The 18,724-nt window shown below is 37.7% G+C and overlaps 1 protein-coding gene across 2 annotated transcripts in view; it reads left to right on the forward strand.

Moving 5' to 3' along the window:
* LOC133656923 (galactosylgalactosylxylosylprotein 3-beta-glucuronosyltransferase 2-like) overlaps positions 1–15,930 on the forward strand; it is an 87,445-nt gene extending 71,515 nt beyond the window's left edge. For both annotated transcript variants that reach the window (XM_062057784.1, XM_062057783.1), the window contains exon 3: positions 13,353–15,930. In XM_062057784.1, coding sequence (XP_061913768.1) covers positions 13,353–13,439 — 87 coding nt within the window. In that variant the 3' untranslated portion in view covers positions 13,440–15,930. The remainder of the gene's footprint in view (positions 1–13,352) is intronic.
* The last annotated feature ends 2,794 nt before the right edge of the window (positions 15,931–18,724 follow it).

An 18,724-nucleotide genomic window follows, 5' to 3' on the forward strand; every position in this document is an offset into this window, starting at 1 on the left:
CTCAAAGTTACCTCTTGCAGAGAATGTTTTTGCTCTGGTCGAACTCTGAGTGGAGAAGGTGTACTTTTGGGGGAAGTGTCATGCTTAAACAGTTTTTCTGATCCTTTCTTTGACAATAGTTCACCGTTTAATTTATTTATATATTTACTTAACTCTATATAACATTGTTCAACTTGTTCTTCTTGTTCACTTTCCTCAATCTCATCAAACGCGCCTTCTGCCATATTGATGAGCGCCCTTCTTGACTTGCTGCGAGACTCTCCGCTGTCCAGGCCGGAACATTTCAGTCGCCCGCAGACATCCACGAGAAGCTCTTCCTCCAGCTGCCACAAGGCTGCACTCAGTTCATCACGCAGTGGCTGTACTTTTTCCATGTTTAATAGAAGAATAAGGTTCGTCTCTTGGGAAGGAGGGTCGATGGTGGTGGTGTTGACTCACTGGTGCCCCCTCCTGGCTGGCTCGCCAAAATATGTTACACAGCTCGAAAGATGGGCCAACTCTTTCGTTGTGCGACACATTTATTTTTCAGGATCAAGCTGCAAAACAATTAACACAGCGTTACAACCGGAGCTTGATGCATATGCTTCTTTTCATACCACGTACTGACAGACTTCTTCTACAAAATACAATGTCTGGAGTTGAACAATTTTACAAATATTCCAAAAATATATTTATGTATACACATACACATACATATGTATACACAAAAACCCTTTTTACTATTTCTATCTACCTTAGAATCATGCTCTTAATCACAGTTTAATAATATATGTATTGTATTTATATGTATTCATTATATGTATTTATTGTATTTATTTGTGTCATCTTATCATTACCTGTACCTAATCTACTGTCCTATGTGCGACTGTAAATCTACTGCCTTAGCACACACTAACTGTAATTTAGCTTTGACACACCTATCTGGTGTGCTTATGATCAATACAACACTCAAAAGTTCGTTTAGTATGTCCTTGTAACATAAATGGCATTTAACATTGTATTTTCAAGTATCTCTGAGGAGTTATGTTGTGAACTTACTCTTAAACTAAAGCTAACTGTATTTTGCCTCGTCACCGTGGTTACCCTCGGACCAACGTCCGCCATCTTAGAAAATACCCTGAATGTGACTCGAATTTAACTCATAACATTCACAAAACAGACATTAGCTTAACATTGCTTACTCTAAAAGGTACAGAATAAATTCTACTACTGCGTGTATGTGTTATATGCAAACCAGCTTACCTGCAAAACAATTAACACAGCGTTACAACCGGAGCTTGATGCATATGCTTCTTTTCATACCACGTACTGACAGACTTCTTCTACGGCGCCAGCTACTGATACCAACGGCACCACGCGCCCTCTGCTGGTGTAACTGAATATCGCATGCTGCATAGAAATACATAGAAAACCTTGACATCACAAAAAATTAGTCTATAAACAGTATTTAAATCGAGTTTTCTGACCTTAAAGAGTTTTTAATGGGGGGGCAACTATTTTAGTCAAATTAAATCACTTAGTGCCACAATAGCCTTCAATTGTTTTTTAGAAGAATAAAATGTAGTTGTGGATTGGTGCTGGTGGTAGTTTATTCCAAAGAGTCCTCTGTATGTAAGTACATGGATTAGTTGAGGTTCTTCATAATGGTAGATACAAGTCACCACAGTGTCTTGTTGGGTAAGTATTTATATCAGAAAAATATGTAAGAAAATAATATATATATATATTATATATAATTTGTAAAACTATTAGTAAATCTGGAGATAAATGTACATACTTACATATACATAGATATACAATTTATGTTCATACTAAATATTGTCAACATTAGTCTTTTATAAAAAGAGGAGCAGATGAAGACAGTCTGTTAGAAGAATTTGATTTGAATTTAGGGACGAGCAGGGGGGGTGGCTGATGTTGTGACTGGTGGCAGCACGCGCGCGTGGTGGTGGTTGTCGGGGCTGACAAACTGTGTGTATGTATGTGTATGTGTGTGTATGTATGTATGTTTGTATGTATGTATGTATGTATGTATGTATGTATGTATGTATGTATATGTATGTGTGTGTATGTGTACATGTGTATGTATATAGATATGTATGTATATTTCTGGGGGTACGTTCTGGGCCTGCCTATCGGGTGGGGGTCGGCGCCTCAGGCTACTGCATCCGGACTGCGTGTCTGGATCTCCTGGGTCCCACCATCCATCCCTTCCGGGTGCCCGTCTTGGTTGGGGCCTGCTGGGTCTGGTCCCTGCGTCTACTGTGGTAGCTTGGTGCTGCAGGGTATTCCGGGGGGCTGCGAGTCGGCCAGTTGTTGGGGTAGCGACCTTGTGTGTCAGCATGTCTGTGATCTTCTTTTAATTCTTTTTTTTTTTTTTTTTAAATAGATTTAATTATTTATTTATTCTTATTTTTTAATGTATTTTATGAATATTATTATTATTATTGATTTTATTTATTTATTTTCCCTACCTCAGGGGGGGGACTCGGCGGGGGCGGTTGCTGGTTGTTCCATCTCCATCGTTGGGGTCCCTGCGGGTGGGGTGGGTGGCTCCCGTGGCCCCGTGCTGGGTGGTCCTGTGGCGGCCGGCTTGGGTGGGGTTGCCGTGGGCTGGCCTCACCGCGCTCTCCGGGGGTGGGGGTGGGCTCGTGGGGGCCCGGTTGCCGGTGGGGCGGGGGCGGTCTTCCCGTCCGGTTGCGGGGGGTCTCCCGGCCCCTCGGGCGGGGCGTCCCGCCTTTATGTCCGTGTGGGGTGTGGTCTCTCGCTGACTTGGGGTCTGACTGCCCCCTGCTTTTCTCGTGCCTTGTCCTCTGCCGGGTGCGTTTGTCTGCGGCCTGCTGCTGGCCCTTGCGGTGGGCCAGGCTCTGGGGTTCCTGTCGCTGTCCGGCTTGGCTGCGTGGGGGCGGTGGTCCCTGGTTCCCTGGGCACCACACCTACTGTTTGTGGGATGGGCTCTCGGGGAGGCTGGGGCCGTACTCTGGCTCCCGCACACACTGGGAGTCAAATGTATTGTACATGCAAATTCACATATACTCACATACATACATACACACATACATAGGTATCTACGCTCCCACATACAGATACAAATACAGTACATATTTACACACTCAAAGTTCGTACATCCACACGCACGCTCATTATACAAACATACTGTATACACATACTGTACATATACATTCACTGTAAAAACATACATATACACATACTGTACATATACACTCACTGTACAAACACACACATACACATACTGTACATATACATTCACTGTACAAACACACACATACATATACTGTACATATACATTCACTGTATAAACACACACATACACATACTGTACATATACATTCACTGTATAAACACACATATACACATACTGTACATATACATTCACTGTACAAACACACACATACACATTCTATACATATACATTCACTGTACAAACACACATATACACATACTGTACATATACATTCACTGTACTAGCACACATATGTATCCTACACTTCTCTTTTGTAAAGTAAATCTGAACAGCCGATATGGGCATCTACATCTACTATATGATTTGCCTGAGAAGCTGGGCAGGACAAAAAAAAATAATTTAGGGACGAGCGGTAGAAAATGGATGGATGGATGGATGTTTAGAGTTATGATTGATGAGTAGCACCCCAAATATTATTGCAGTATGTGGATGTACCAAACTGTAATATAATGTCAACATACAAGAATGAATGAATTAATAAAATAATGAACTTCACTCAAATTAACTATAAATTTCATCATCTTGCTGCAGAATGTTGAGTGTGTTGTTTCCAAGTGATTTCTTTATGAACAATAACTCATAAAAAATTGGTTCGAGCACCTGACTAATTTTGATGTCACCAATAAGAAGGTGGCGTCACATCTTTTTGATTACAGCCTTTGTTTTTCATGCTAAAAATCATTAGATTTGTTTTATAATACGAGGTGACGGTTCAGTAATTTCAAACAATTCAGAAATATTAGAGAGCTCTTCATTATCTTCTATTGTCAAGCAATCAGGAATAGAACGTGAAATCAAAAGACATTTGCAAACATAAGAGGCAGTACAGTCTTGCAAACATTTTTTTAAATCATTGATATAGATTAGAAATAAAAGAGGTTCCAACATGGAATCCTGACCCTGTATTTCCACTGGATGCGTAACGACTGCAGAACAGACCTTTTCCGTTTCTATTCTCATCAATGTGTCAGTTTACCCCTGCAAACAGCACCACTATGCCGGTAATTTGAGCCTGTATATAGGTGTGAGTGTTTGTTTATATGTGTGCTGTGATTGGCTGGCCACCATTCTATGGTGTACCCCGCAGCTTGACCGAAGTCAGCTGGGATAGTCTCCAGCTTACCCGCAGCCCTAATGAGGACGAGCAGTAGAAACTGAATTTAAAATTTTTTTATTTGAATGGTTTCTTTCTTGCCCATGCCACATCCCTGGAAATAGGTTCAGCTGTTTTTATGATGGTCCTACACAAAAAGCTGAATTCTATAATTCAAACTGTCAAATATTCTGCACTATTTATGATTTATTTAATTTAGTTGGTTGACTGATTGTTGAATATGTGTTTTTTAAGAGCACAGCTCAAGTGAATCCCCACAAAAAAACAGATCTCAACTTTTTCCACCTCATGGTTTAGTGAAGGTTGGCTTCAGCTCTGGCGGAGTGCCGAGAACACGATCAAACCTGACTATCTAGAGGAGATCAAATGGTAACAAAGTATCTATAGGTGAACCTGCGGAACGATCATTACCGTTGTCAAAGGGGAGCTGTGAGGGAAGCCTCCTGCCTGAGCAAACTGTAGAAAGTTGTAAAAAATTTTGATTTTTATATATATATATATATATATATATATATATATATATATATATATATATATATATATATATATATATATATATATATATATATATATATATATATATATATATATATATAGTTGAGGTTTCTGTGGTTTATCCGTTATACAGTGCTCAATACCGGGGTACAGTGAAACATATGTTAGGTCAGGAAAAACACAAGAGGCTATATCATCCCGACAAGCCTGATTTTTTATTTTAAACCTGCGAAACAGGCTTGTAGGGATGACATAGCCTCTTGTGTTTTTTCCTGACCTAACATATATATATATATATATATATATATATATATATATATATATATATATATATATATATATATATATATATATATATATATATATATATATATATATATATATACACATATATACATATATATACATGCATATATATATATATGTATATATATATATATATATATATATATATATATATATATATATATATATATATATATATATATATATATATATATATATGTATATATATATATATGTATATATATATATATGTATATATATATATATATATATATATATATATATATATATATATATATATATATATATACATATACATATATATGTATATATATATGTACATATATATGTATATATATGGCGTAGTGGGTAGAGCAACCGTGCCAGAAACCTGAGGGTTGCAGGTTCGCTCCGCACCTCTTACCATCCAAAATCGCTGCCGTTGTGTCCTTGGGCAGGACACTTCAGCCTTGCCCCCGGTGCCACTCACACCGGTGAATGAATGATGAATGATAGGTGGTGGTCGGAGGGGCCGTAGGCGCAAATTGGCAGCCACGCTTCCGTCAATCTACCCCAGGGCAGCTGTAGCTATGAAAGTAGCTTACCACCACCAGGTGTGAATGAATGATGGGTTCTCACTTCTCTGTGAAGCGCTTTGAGTGTCTAGAAAAGCGCTATATAAATCGAATCCATTATTATATATATATATATATATATATATATATATATATATATATATATATATATATATATATATATATATATATATATATATATATATATATATATATATATATATATATATATATATATATATATATATATATATATACATACTGTGTATATATATATATACATATTATTGTCAAAATGTCAAAAATTTGCAATAAACCCTTCTGGTAACTTAGAATGAAAATATAAAACGTATCATTCAACAAGTATTGTAAACATTTTAGAAACAACTGAGATAGTTTGTCGTATATTTATTATAATTTAAAGCCAGGCGTAAATCATATAGCAAATTGAATGGGAAAGTTTAACAAACATTATGAACTAGTATCTGAAGTATAAAAATGCATGCAACCAGCAAGAAAAGAAAAAAGACTAACATTCTGGGGAATCTCCAGTTTTATATTTTTCAACATTTGAATTTCAAAATAAGGGACATTTTACATGAAAATAAGGGTTAAGAGATTTGTCATACTGACTTACGTAATTTCGTGTTTCATCTGATATACTTCTAAATGTTAGAAAAAGCATGAGCGTGTCCGACTATGCTCTACTTTAGATAAGGACAATAATTTAGATATTTCATAGCCACATAGGTTATAGGTCATAGTCCTCTCAGAGTGAAGGCTCTCTTCAGATCAATCGTTTACTATTAGTGTTAGTATTCTTTGTAGTAGTGTCTCTTTTGATCAAGCAGATCCTTGTTTGAAATGTCTGGTAATAAGAAAAATGAAGAAGAATAGGTTACAATGTTGCTGGGCTTTACATCTGGATGCTGCCGTATTAGACTCCACAATCTCCACTATGTTGTCTTGCTGCCCCATCTTCTTAACAAAACATCTTCGTTACATTGTTGTTTTTGTTTTAGCTCTCATGATCCCACGTGACAGTGTGGACTTTGTTCGTTATTTCCCTGTGTTTGGTATCATTTCCTGTACTGGTGCTCTTGTTTTTGTAGTATTTCCTCTTTAGTTGCTGTGGTTGCAGCACCTTTACATTCTGTTCCTTGTCCTGCCAACACAACTGTTCCACATTGCTTTTTGAGTTTGTGGTCAACTTATGCTACTTTTCTTCTGCCTGGGAACAAATAAACAACCTTTCGTTTGCACGTTGCTTGCCTTTTCTCCATCCTGGGATCACAACAACAGCCATTGTGGGCAATCGTCTCACAAACCTCCATGGGTTCTTCCTCAGCTGATGTCGTCACTCCTCCACACAATTCATGAAAACACTTTGATGTTTTATGTTATCGTTGCTAAATGTCTATTCTCAGTCATGCCGACTCGAAACCTCTCCCCTAAAGATTGTCTCATTCCACTGGAGGATTTTTGCCAATAGTCAGGTGAACAATGGTTGATGGTTTAAGTTTGTTTCGAAAAATGCATAAAGTTACAATATGATCACATATTTCCCAGTTTCTCATTACAACATGTCTGAAAAGAAGTAGGAAGGAGCAGAGCTCATTTATTCTTTCCCCCTTTCCATCGCAATTAGTAACACATTTGATCACTTCCTGTTCTCAATGTATACACAATTTAAATCCATAAATAATTCATAATAAAGTTATTCATAATTAGTTAAATAAGTTGAAATTCACATAATGATATGACGAATATTATCTCATACTTAAATAAAGTTTCAAATGGTTATCAGGATTCATTATTTTTTACTTTGTAAACACTTTTAGTTTGAACATCTTATTAAACTGGATCATATTATAAAATTGTGTGATTTCTTTACTTAATCCATTCCATAATTTAATTGCACATACTGATATGCTGAAGGTTTTAAGTGTTGTACGTGCATAGAAATGTTTTAATTAACATATTTCTCTTAGGTTATATTTCTCGTCTTTTGTTGAGAATAGTTGTTGTACATTCTTGGGTAGCAGGTTATAGTTTGCTTTGTTACCAGATATGGTAACACTAGCGAACAATAAAGAATATAAAGTGATTTTTGATCCAATACATATTCTGCCTCATTCATTATTGACATGTGTTTTCCACCTTATGTTGTATATTTTTATGTGACATTTCCAGTTCATTTTCTCATCTATTATTACACCCAACATTGGGTTTAATTTACTCTTTCAATGTCTACTCCGTCTGTTGACTTTCTCTTCTACTGTTACCGAGTAGCTTTATTTTAGTTTTACAGAGGTTTAACACTAGAAGTCCCAGCATTTTTCTGTCTACCTAGAAGACCCAGAGAGGGGTCATTTGGCCCGACGCTTTTCCCGAATACACTAATCACTCATTTTGTTATGGTAATGAGGCTGTTAGGGGCAGTTTGTCTAGGTAGACAGAAAAATTATACATGTGGGAAATGCCGAAAGGAGCAATGGCAGTGCCAGGATTGTGAGTGACTGCTCAAATGTATGTCAGTCACGTTTACATGGACATGGTTTTTCATTCTTTGTAAATATGCTTTTTTCTTTGTAAATTTTTTTTTTTAAACTATTTTTGGCACACAAAAATAACAATTGCTTCTGCAACAACCCTCCACACCAAAACTGGGAAAACAGTTGCTTTTTCATTCTTTGTAAATATGTTTTGTTTTGTATTTTTTTTAACAATAAATGTCAGAGTGTTGATCCCTTCATTCTGTTGATCCTTGCAAAAACACACACAACCTACCTCAGAACTAAAGCTTGAGCTGTAAGGTCCCCTCCCCCACACAGGCTCAAGTGGCCCCCTGCCGTGTGCCACTAACAGCCACATTTTCATAACAAAAGGAGTGTCCACAGGGGGGACTAGGGGTCAAATGACCCTCTTGTGTGTTTTCTAGGTAAAAATGTCAATTGACCCTTCTCTGGGACTTCGCGTGTTAAAGGCCTACTGAAACCCACTACTACCGACCACACAGTCTGATAATTTATATATCAATGATGAAATCTTAACATTGAAACACATGCCAATACGGCCGGGTTAACTTATAAAGTGACATTTTAAAATTCCCGCCACACTTCCGGTTAAAAAACTCCATTGGATATGATTTATGCGCGTGGCGTCACAAAATCCACGGAATTGGTTGTACCCCATCGACCCGATACAAAAACCCTCTTGTTTTCTTCGACAAAATTCCACAGTATTCTGGACATCTGTGTTGGTGAATCTTTTGCAATTTGTTTAATGAACAATGGAGGCTGCAAAAAAGAACGTTGTAGGTGGGATCGATCGGTGTATTAGCGGCTAAGTACAATATTTACAGCAACACAACAAGGACTACTTACTACGCCTAGCCGATGCTTGCCGCCAAACCCACGGATGAAGTCCTTCGTCGCGCCGTCGATCGCTGGAACGCAGGTGAGCACGGCTGTTGATGGGAAGATGAGGGCTGGCTGGCGTAGGTGGAGCGCTAATGTTTTTATCATAGTTCTGTGAGGTCCGGTTGCTAAGTTGCTAAATTAGCCTTAGCGTCGTTAGCAACAGCATTGTTAAGCCTTACCAGGCTGCGAATTTTTAACCGTGTAGTTACATGTACATGGTTTAATAGTATTGTTGATCTTCTGTCTATCCTTCCAGTCAGGGGTTTATTTATTTTGTTTCTATCTTCATTTTGAGAATGATGCTATCACGTTAGCTCAGTAGCTAAGTGTGTCACCGATGTATTGTCGTGGAGATAAAAGTCACTTTAAATGTCCATTTCACGTGCTCGACTCTCATTTTCAAGAGGATATAGTATGGTGGTTTAAAATACAAATCAATATCGCGAAATGATCAAGTATGACACATAGAATGGATCTGCTATTCCCGTTTAAATTAAAAAAAATAATTTCAGTAGGCCTTTAAGGACAGTCTGTTCTTGTCAAACCAGGTCTTTAATGTTCTCATTTCTTCTGTTATTATTTTTAATAGCTTCTGTGTGTTCTCTCCTGAGCAAAATGCAGGTTTGTCGTCAGCAAATAGTACTAACTTTAAGTCCTTTGTGTTTTTACAAATGTCGTTTATATAAAGATTAAACAAATGTTGTCCCAGTATTGATCCAGGGGGTACACCACAGGATATATTTAGCATATGTTTGCTGCCTAGCTTCACATATTGCTTCTTGTTGGTTAAGTAGCTTCTTGCTCAGTTCAAGACCAACCCTCTGATGCCATATCGTTCTAATTTGTTAATTAAGATATTATGATTGATTGTGTCAAATGCATTTGTTGAATCCATAAATACTGCAGCTGCACACTGTTCACCTTCTATTGCATTGCTAATCTCTTCTTTTTTTTCGATTAATGCCATCGATGTTGAATTGTTAGCTCTGTATCTGTATTGGTTCTCCACGAGTGTTCCACTTTCATTTTTGAATTGGTCCAATCTGTTTTTAAGAATTTTATAAATTTGTGTATGTAAGGAAACAGGTTTATAAACAGGTGTTTGTATCCAGTTCTACGTAAGTTGTGAGTTCAAACCCCGACTGAGTCATACCAAAGACTATAAAAATGGGACCCATTACTTCCCTGCTTGGCACTCAGCATCAAAGGTTGGAATTGGGGGTTAAATCACCATAAAAATGATTCCCGGGCGCGGCCACCGCTGCTGCTCACTGCTCCCCTCACCTCTGTGATCAAGGGTGATGGGTCAAATGCAGAGAATAATTTCGCCACACCTAGTGTGTGTGTGACAATCATTGGTACTTTAACTTTAACTTTAACTTTAACTTTAAATCAGTACAAATGTTTCATTTTTGGGGGTAATTTTCCTGTTTGAAACGATAGGTTGCTGATCAATCAATCAATCAATCAATGTTTATTTATATAGCCCTAAATCACAAAAGTCTCAAAGAGCTGCACAAGCCACAACGACATCCTCGGTACAGAGCCCACATAAGGGACGTCGATGTGAATGACTATGAGAGACCTTGGAGAGGACCGCATATGTGGGTAACCCCCCCTCTAAGTACAGCCCTTAGTGGATCTAACATAATAGTGAGAGTCCAGTCCATAGTGGGGCCAGCAGGAGACCATCCCGAGTGGAGACGGGTCAGCAGCGCAGAGATGTCCCCAACCGATGCACAGGCGAGCGGTCCACCCATATACTTTAAAGATTCTAGAATCTCTTCAATCACTTTTTTAATCATACATATCAATTCCATTACAATCAGTTGAGGTCTTGAATTTAAATTGATTGACAATTGATTATTTCCTCTTCTGTCACTTTCGTGAGAAACATCAAGTAGGGGTTCTGCCTATGGTATCAACCAAGTCCTCCACTGGCACAGGACCTGAAATCCTTTCCTTCAGATTTTGTCCAATTGTTACAAAGTAGTTACCAATATTAAAGCTTTCGACTACTTTGTTCATATTGTCATTTTTTATGTTTCCGCCTGAGAAGTATTAAAAATAATCATTCTTAGCACCACTTTAATGATGCTATTGAGGATGCCCCGTGTTGCTCTCGCTGTTTTTGTTCCTGATTAATAAATGGCTGTAATATTCTTTCCTACATGTTCATAGTATGCTAGTTAGCTTGTTTTTATGTGTTTTGTACTTATTTTCTGTCTCTATAGATCTTTGTGTTATAATGTTCTTTACTATGTATTTTTCTTGTTACAATAATTTTTCAGTCCCTTTGGTTAGTTGTTGTTCTTTTGATTCCTACTATGTTGTTTCCACTGACTTATGTTTGTCATAAAGCATCATGAGAGTGTTTAAAGGATTACCATATGCTTCATTTACATCATTTTTTCTGTATACATTATCCATATTTTGTTTTTCTTTTCTTAAGAACAATCATACTTTAAAATGTGTGTTTGTCATCAATGTTCCTCTTCCTGAACTTTTGGTCTTAGATTGTGAAAACTGGTAGATGATCACTGATGTCGGTTGTAGTATTATCATCACAATCATTAGTAAAAATAGTATCAACAAGCGTGGCTCAGTGTCCTGTGATTCTGATGGGCCTTGTGATTTTAGGATATAAACTCATGCTATACATTGTATCTATTAAGTCATCAAAGGTCTTTTGCTTACAAGGGTTCAAGAGGTCAATGTTGAAGTCACCACATACGTAAGAAAATTACTATTTGACTGATTTCAGTGAAGGTTGCTTTAATCCAGCAATAATGTAATACATTTTAAAACTTGACTTAAGTGTTCTATATATACAGCTGATCAATACGGTTTTTGTTTTTTTTCATGACATATTTGAATGGTTCCAAGATATTATCAATAGCACAATACATTTTTTATTCCCACTTTGTAGTTGAGGTTTTCATCACGTACACAGCTACTCCTCCTTTCTTGTTGATGTAATTTACTTCATATCCTTGCAGATAGAAATCCATTCCTTTTTTTTAGCATCAATCTATGTTTCTGAGAGAGCGATCACTAGCGATCATCAAGGGTTTGTTGAATTGTTCCAAAAATGCTTCATGTTGTTATAGTTTGCATACAAACTTCCACCGTTGAAATTAATAACTGACTATTGTTACACAGGACAATAAAAACAAACCTAATGTGAGACCCACCACCAACATAAATAAGTAGATTCCACACCAAAAATGTAGGACTGAAGAAGTCTTAAGGGTGAAATGTCTTCAAGAAACAACATGTCCATTTGTATTTTCATGTAAGACACAACCCTGGAGCTTTTATTCAGTAATAGCTTGAAGTATTTCCATCCTTTTACTCTTCTTCCTCACATTTCTTCCACTGGCGCATAGAAAGCCTTTTTTTTTTGTATTATTTATTCTCCACTTCTGAATGCTGTTAAAAGAAACTCCAGCCAGGTAAAGCGTTTTGTTTTCGAATTGCCTCAGGGAAGAAGTGAACTAGAAGAAGCGCAAAAAGAGAGCAAAGCCATAAGAGAAGAGGTCAGACGTGATAAAAGAAGGCAGGGTTATGATTCCAGAGGAACAAAGAGGTCAGTCTTAGTGTGTTATTAGGGCACACACACACACGTGCACACACACACGTGCACACACACCCAGTTCCCACAGTGTTGATATACTTCTTTAGCGGGCCAATTAGCAGCACAGTGGACAGGATGGGACATAGTCCAGGTGAAGAAGCTCACACACACTTGTGGTTTTTGCAGCTACAAATCAACTTTCCGTGCAAAATATTGCCACAAAAAGTCACACACATCTCAATTAAAGGATGATTTAAAAAATAAGCGACCTCACCGGTGAGAAACAAATCTGTTGTTGAAAGTGTTTTTGAACTGCAGCTTGTTTTTCATTGACCCTTGACATTTTCATTCAAAAATAGAATGAAAATATTCATGAGATATGTTATTACATATTCCCAATACATATTAGGATAGGATAGGATAGACTTCATTCATCCCCCAATGGGGTAGAGCATAAGATCAAGTTCTAATACTGGATATTGACCTACATTGTGTTGCTTGGAGCATCTTTAATACACAACATGTATCAACATGGTATTAGAAAGTATTTTAAAGAGAGTAGTGCTACTATTTTACTATTATTATTTTAATAAAGTGGTTATTCTGCTTTTTTCACCAGGTTCTTGTTTGGCACACGCGCAGTGAGAAGCCGCACCTCGCAAACGAGTCCAAGCATGCAATGGACAGTGTGGTCATCGAGGTGTGAGCCAAGGAGAATCAATTTCAAGCTCTCAACACGTTTCCACTGGAACTTACTAGCAGCAAACTGCCATTCCTCCTCGTAGTGTTCATCACTGACAGTAACTGAGGAGGCACGTCAGTCGATCCCCCGTTTGTTTGTGGGCAAAAGGCGGACTACACTCTCAACAGATCACCTGTTCATCCAGAGGATTTAAATGCTGGCTGCATTGATTGATTGATTGATTGATTGAGACTTGTATTAGTAGGTTGCACAGTGAAGTACATATTCCGTACAATTGACCACTAAATGGTAACACCCGAATAAGTTTTTCAACTTGTTTAAGTCGGGGTCCATGATACAGATATATACTATCAGATATATACTATCATCATAATACAAGATAATCACATTGAACTATTTACATTATTTACAATCAGGGGTGTGGAGGGTTGGGGGGGTAGGATATGGACAGCAAGTAGTGGACAGAGAGAGAGAGAGAGAGAGAGAGCGAGAGAGAGAGAGAAAGAGATCAGAAGGCATAAGAAAAAGTATCTGCATTTGATTGTTTACATTTGATTATTAACAATCAGGGGAGGGTGTTAGTTTAGGGTTGTAGCTGCCTGGAGGTGAACTTTTATTGCGGTTTTGAAGGAGGATAGAGATGAACTCCTACACGACCACGGAGCCACTAAAAAAAAAAAAAAAAAAATACGGAATTGTGTTCAACTTTTCCAGGGTGTACACCGCCTTCCGCCCGAATGCAGCTGGGATAGGCTCCAGCCACCCCCGCGACCCTGAGAGGGACAAGCGGTAGAAGATGGATGGATGGATGGATGGATGGATGAATTGTGTTCAGGTGTCCAAATGTGATTTTTTTCCCCCGCATTACAAACGAATGGCAGCAAATGATAATGTGATAAACATGTCATTAATGTTGTCTGATTTGCAATTTTTGACAACATCATCCAACATTAGTACTTGTAGTACCAACAAACAGTACTTTTGTAAGTGTACTTACTTACTTACACAAGTCCAGATTGTTTACGGTCGAAATGTTAAAAAAACATGTCATGTAAAATGAGTGTTTATCCAGCAAGCCATCTTTTTCATTTGAGTGAAATACTATTTGCCCTTCAATCAAACACAAATTAATGTGTGCACCTTATTTTATGTTTTTTGGTTTTTACACTCCATCTTTCTCTGTTAAAATGAACCTACTATTAAAATGTTGTACCGTTCATATCTTTGTAAGGAAGTAAACGTACAAAACAATCAGGGTGTCAAATACTTCATGTATTTTTCACACTGTACTGTATGTCAGTGGTCCCCAACCACCGGGCCGCACAAGAAATGAAAAAAAAAAAGTTTTTATTTTTTATTTTTTTTAATTAAATCAACATAAAAAACACAATATATACATTATATACCAATATAGATCAATACAGTCTGCAGGGATACAGTCCGTAATCACACATGATTGTATTTCTTTATGAAAAAAAAATAATAATAAACTCACCCCCCCGGTCCGTGGGACAAATTTTCAAGTGTTGACCGGTCCGCAGCTACAAAAAGGTTGGGGACCACTGCTGTATGTAATTGACATTCTGTAAGATATATGAATTCACTTTTCATATGTGTGTCTTTCTTCGTGTGTGGGTACGACTTTGGTATAGGACGAGATAAACAGCACAGGTGAGCTGGAGCCCATCCCAGCTGACTTACTGCGAGATTGAGTAGTTGTTTGTCAATATGTGATTGACTGGCATCCAGCCTCTTGTTCAGAGTCAGCTGGGATAGGCCCCAGCTCACCTATGACCCTGAATATAATAAGCGGTGGAAAATGAAACATATTGATGAATCGATTGTTAATTTTCACAATTAGTAATTGAGTAAATTTAAAAGGCCATCTACAACCCAGAAATAATACATGTTGTGTGTAAGTAATATTACAAGGAAAGCAATGAATGAGTTATGTGAATGAGTTATTTTGTCAATTGAAAAGTAAAAGGGTCCAAACATTGAGCCTTGAAGCGTCCGTGTGAAGTCAAGGAGACTCAGCACCAGTCAAAGATGTCCAGACTTTTGACATGAAATATTAGCAGTGATGAGGTAGTTGACTATGATTATGTCTTCCGAGCTAATGTTACATTTGAAGGACATATGGCCTGATCTACTAAGACCTAAATAACAGACCCTGCAAACTATAAAATGTACTATTAGTGGGCGTGTTGCGTGTGATCTACTAAGACCGCGTGCACAGTTCATGACACGTGCAAAAGTGGTGCAGACCGCCCTATTTAAATAAAATATTTGCGTGTGTACAGGCTGTTACCATGGAGACACTCCTTTATTACATCATATGGTCCAGCTGGTGGTGTTCCGTCATGTTGTTGACATGCAGCACACAAATATCATAGGTACCATTGTCTCTAGGTTTTATTGAAGCACAATCTAGGCAACAGAAGCTACTTTTAACAGGTTAAAAGTGCGCTTTGGGAGGCGCTGCGGAGTTGTGATGGTGTGTTTTAAATGATCCACCTGCAATAAAATGTATATTGCATGTAGGAGATGGATTATATCTCCTTTGTGAAAAAAAAAACACCTTTAAAAAACACAGCAGACACCAAAACAAAATAATTGTATTTGTTTTAAGAAGACCCGTAAGCCATCCAGCAGCTATGAAATGATACAATGTCATTGCTGAATAGACGATATAACAAACATTGTTAGTCCAAGCATGCTGACGCACGTCTTTGCAGCTTCCCTTCTCTCAGCCTTTTGTGCATAACTGTGCCAGTTTGCACGAACAATTCAAACAGCGGCCGCAAAGTGGTTTTAAGTTTTGATAAATCACATTGTGAGTGCTAAATTATTATATTTGCATCTCCTCCTCTAAGTAGTGTGGGCTGTCTAATAATCAGCATATACATATTCCGCATATTAATTTCGACAGACACACTAAATGGATTGCACTACTTACGTTCCTCATTTAACAGATGCAATCCTCTGCGCACAAGTTTAGTCAGATGTTTTTGTTGTTCAGCGTGTTATCAAGTTTGCACGTGTTTTAGCACACGCAAACCTTTAGTAGATCAGGCCCATAGTCTAAAATCAGTGACGTGTGTGAGAGAGGTTCAGGCTTGATATAGCATGGACTCCTTGGGGTTGTTGTTGTTTTTTTACTTTACATGATTGTCCTCTAATCAATGGTATTACAGGTTACACAGGAAAAATTCCCTTTTGGTAAAATTTTTAGGTTTGAAATACTTATTTTTCTCATGTAAATTTTTGTTTTTAAATAAAACTGAAAACCATTTACGGCGTTACGTTTATTTACACACACCTATCCTTTCCAGGAAAATATACTTTCTGGTAAAAGAATGATCTGATTCGTCTGAAAGTCCAGTCTAGAGAAGTTTTTGATCTTGGCAGATTAATTCGCTCATTCATTAACCCTCCTGTTGTCCTCGGGTCATTTGACCCGCCACTGTGTTAAAAACCAAAACAATATTTTTTTTAACTTGAAATTTATGACTTTTCCTAGATTGGCACCAACAGTAGAAAAAGTGAAATGTTGCTTTTCTTCACATTTCCATGTAAGCTGTACAAAAAAATGTACAAAGGTGGTCTTTGGGTCAAAATGACCCGTGAGTCACAAAGTGTTGAAATCAAAGTCACAGAGTTATTTATACGTCACATAATGTTACAATGTTTTAGTTGTTATAGTCCATCAGTAGCAGAGCTCTTTTTCTGTGGATTTCCAGAGATTATAAAGGTGCTGCAGATCACAGGGCCCCGAATTCTGTCTGTGCTGAAGCCATGAGTGTGCGTTATACCGCTGAAGAGGCTCTAGAGCTAATTTTTTCAGATGTCCAGCAAGACAACTCTGATTCAGAAGAGAAGGTGGAGGATGTATCAGAAGAAGAAGATGGGGAGGAATACAATCCAGAGCATGATGAATCTTCTTCAGAAGAAGAAAACCCTGAAGCTGAAAGAGAGACTTTCCTTTCGAAAAATAACATGGTCCTCAGCAGCATATGACCATCAAGGCAGGCATGCAGAACAAAACATCATAAAGATGACCCCAGGACCCACAAGGTATGCCGTTTCTCATGCCCATGACATTGTCTCTACATTCTACCTGTTTATCACACCAGCAATTGAAAAAATAATCCAGGAGATGACACATTTGGAGGGTTTTCGCAAATAGGAGACAACTGGAAAAAGATGGATGAGACTGACCTGCAGGCCTACTTAGGGCTGCTAATTTTAGCCGGTGTATACAGGTCCCGAGGTGAGGCTGCAGCTAGTCTATGGGATGCAGAGAGTGAAAGGCCAATTTTCCGAGCCACAATGCCACTCAAACTCTTTCACACCTACTCAAGACTGATACAATTTGATGACCGTGAGTCAAGACCAGCAAGACGTGTGACAGACAAACTTGCAGCCATAAGAGAGGTCTGGGACAATGTAGTTCTTCTGAGCACACTGCACACAGATGGTGACATTAGCGATCGTGAGGACAGGAAGCCAGTCATCATCCTAGACTACAACCGCAACAAGCGAGGTGTGGACAACCTAAATAAGGTGATTGGAACATACAGCTGCAGAAGGATGACTGCCCGCTGGCCCCTGGTCATCTTCCACAACATCATTGATGTTTCCTCCTTTAATGCCTTTGTGATTTAGAGAGAGATCAACCCGACCTGGATGACTCGTAAGCAGAACAAGAGGAGGGTGTTCTGGAACACCAGATAGTTCGATACGTTTGGTAACTCCACTGACGCAAATTCTTAAAGTACCACAAGAGTGGAAAAACAAGTTGCTTCTATATTGAAACTATTACATTCTTTAATTTTTTTTATTCAATGTCTAAAAGCAATCAACATAACATTAAAATAAATACTAAAAAAACATGAATGAAAAGGAGCAGAAAGAAGTAAAAACTTATAACATCTTCCCCATATTCACACAATTACAACAGTTGTTGTTCAACTCAGGAGACCATTTAGGCAATTTTTCTGTATTCATAACATACATATTTCATAACAAACAACAAAATAATTAAACATGGAAGCAAAATATTTACTCCAAATCTTATCTTTTGATCATCATGATTTAAAAAAAAACAACCTTTGACTGAAATGCATCTTTCAATTGTCACTGTTTTATTTCTCGATTTACTAAACATCTCAGTTCCTTTTAGATTATAATTACTTTCTCTTTTAACAAATCTTTTTTGAATGCTGTTTGGTATAATTTTTTTAGGATCTTATACTCTATCAATTTCAGTAAGTTTAACTGTTTGA

This window comes from Entelurus aequoreus, linkage group LG09, assembly GCF_033978785.1.
Source record: "Entelurus aequoreus isolate RoL-2023_Sb linkage group LG09, RoL_Eaeq_v1.1, whole genome shotgun sequence".
Lineage (NCBI taxonomy): Eukaryota > Metazoa > Chordata > Actinopteri > Syngnathiformes > Syngnathidae > Entelurus > Entelurus aequoreus.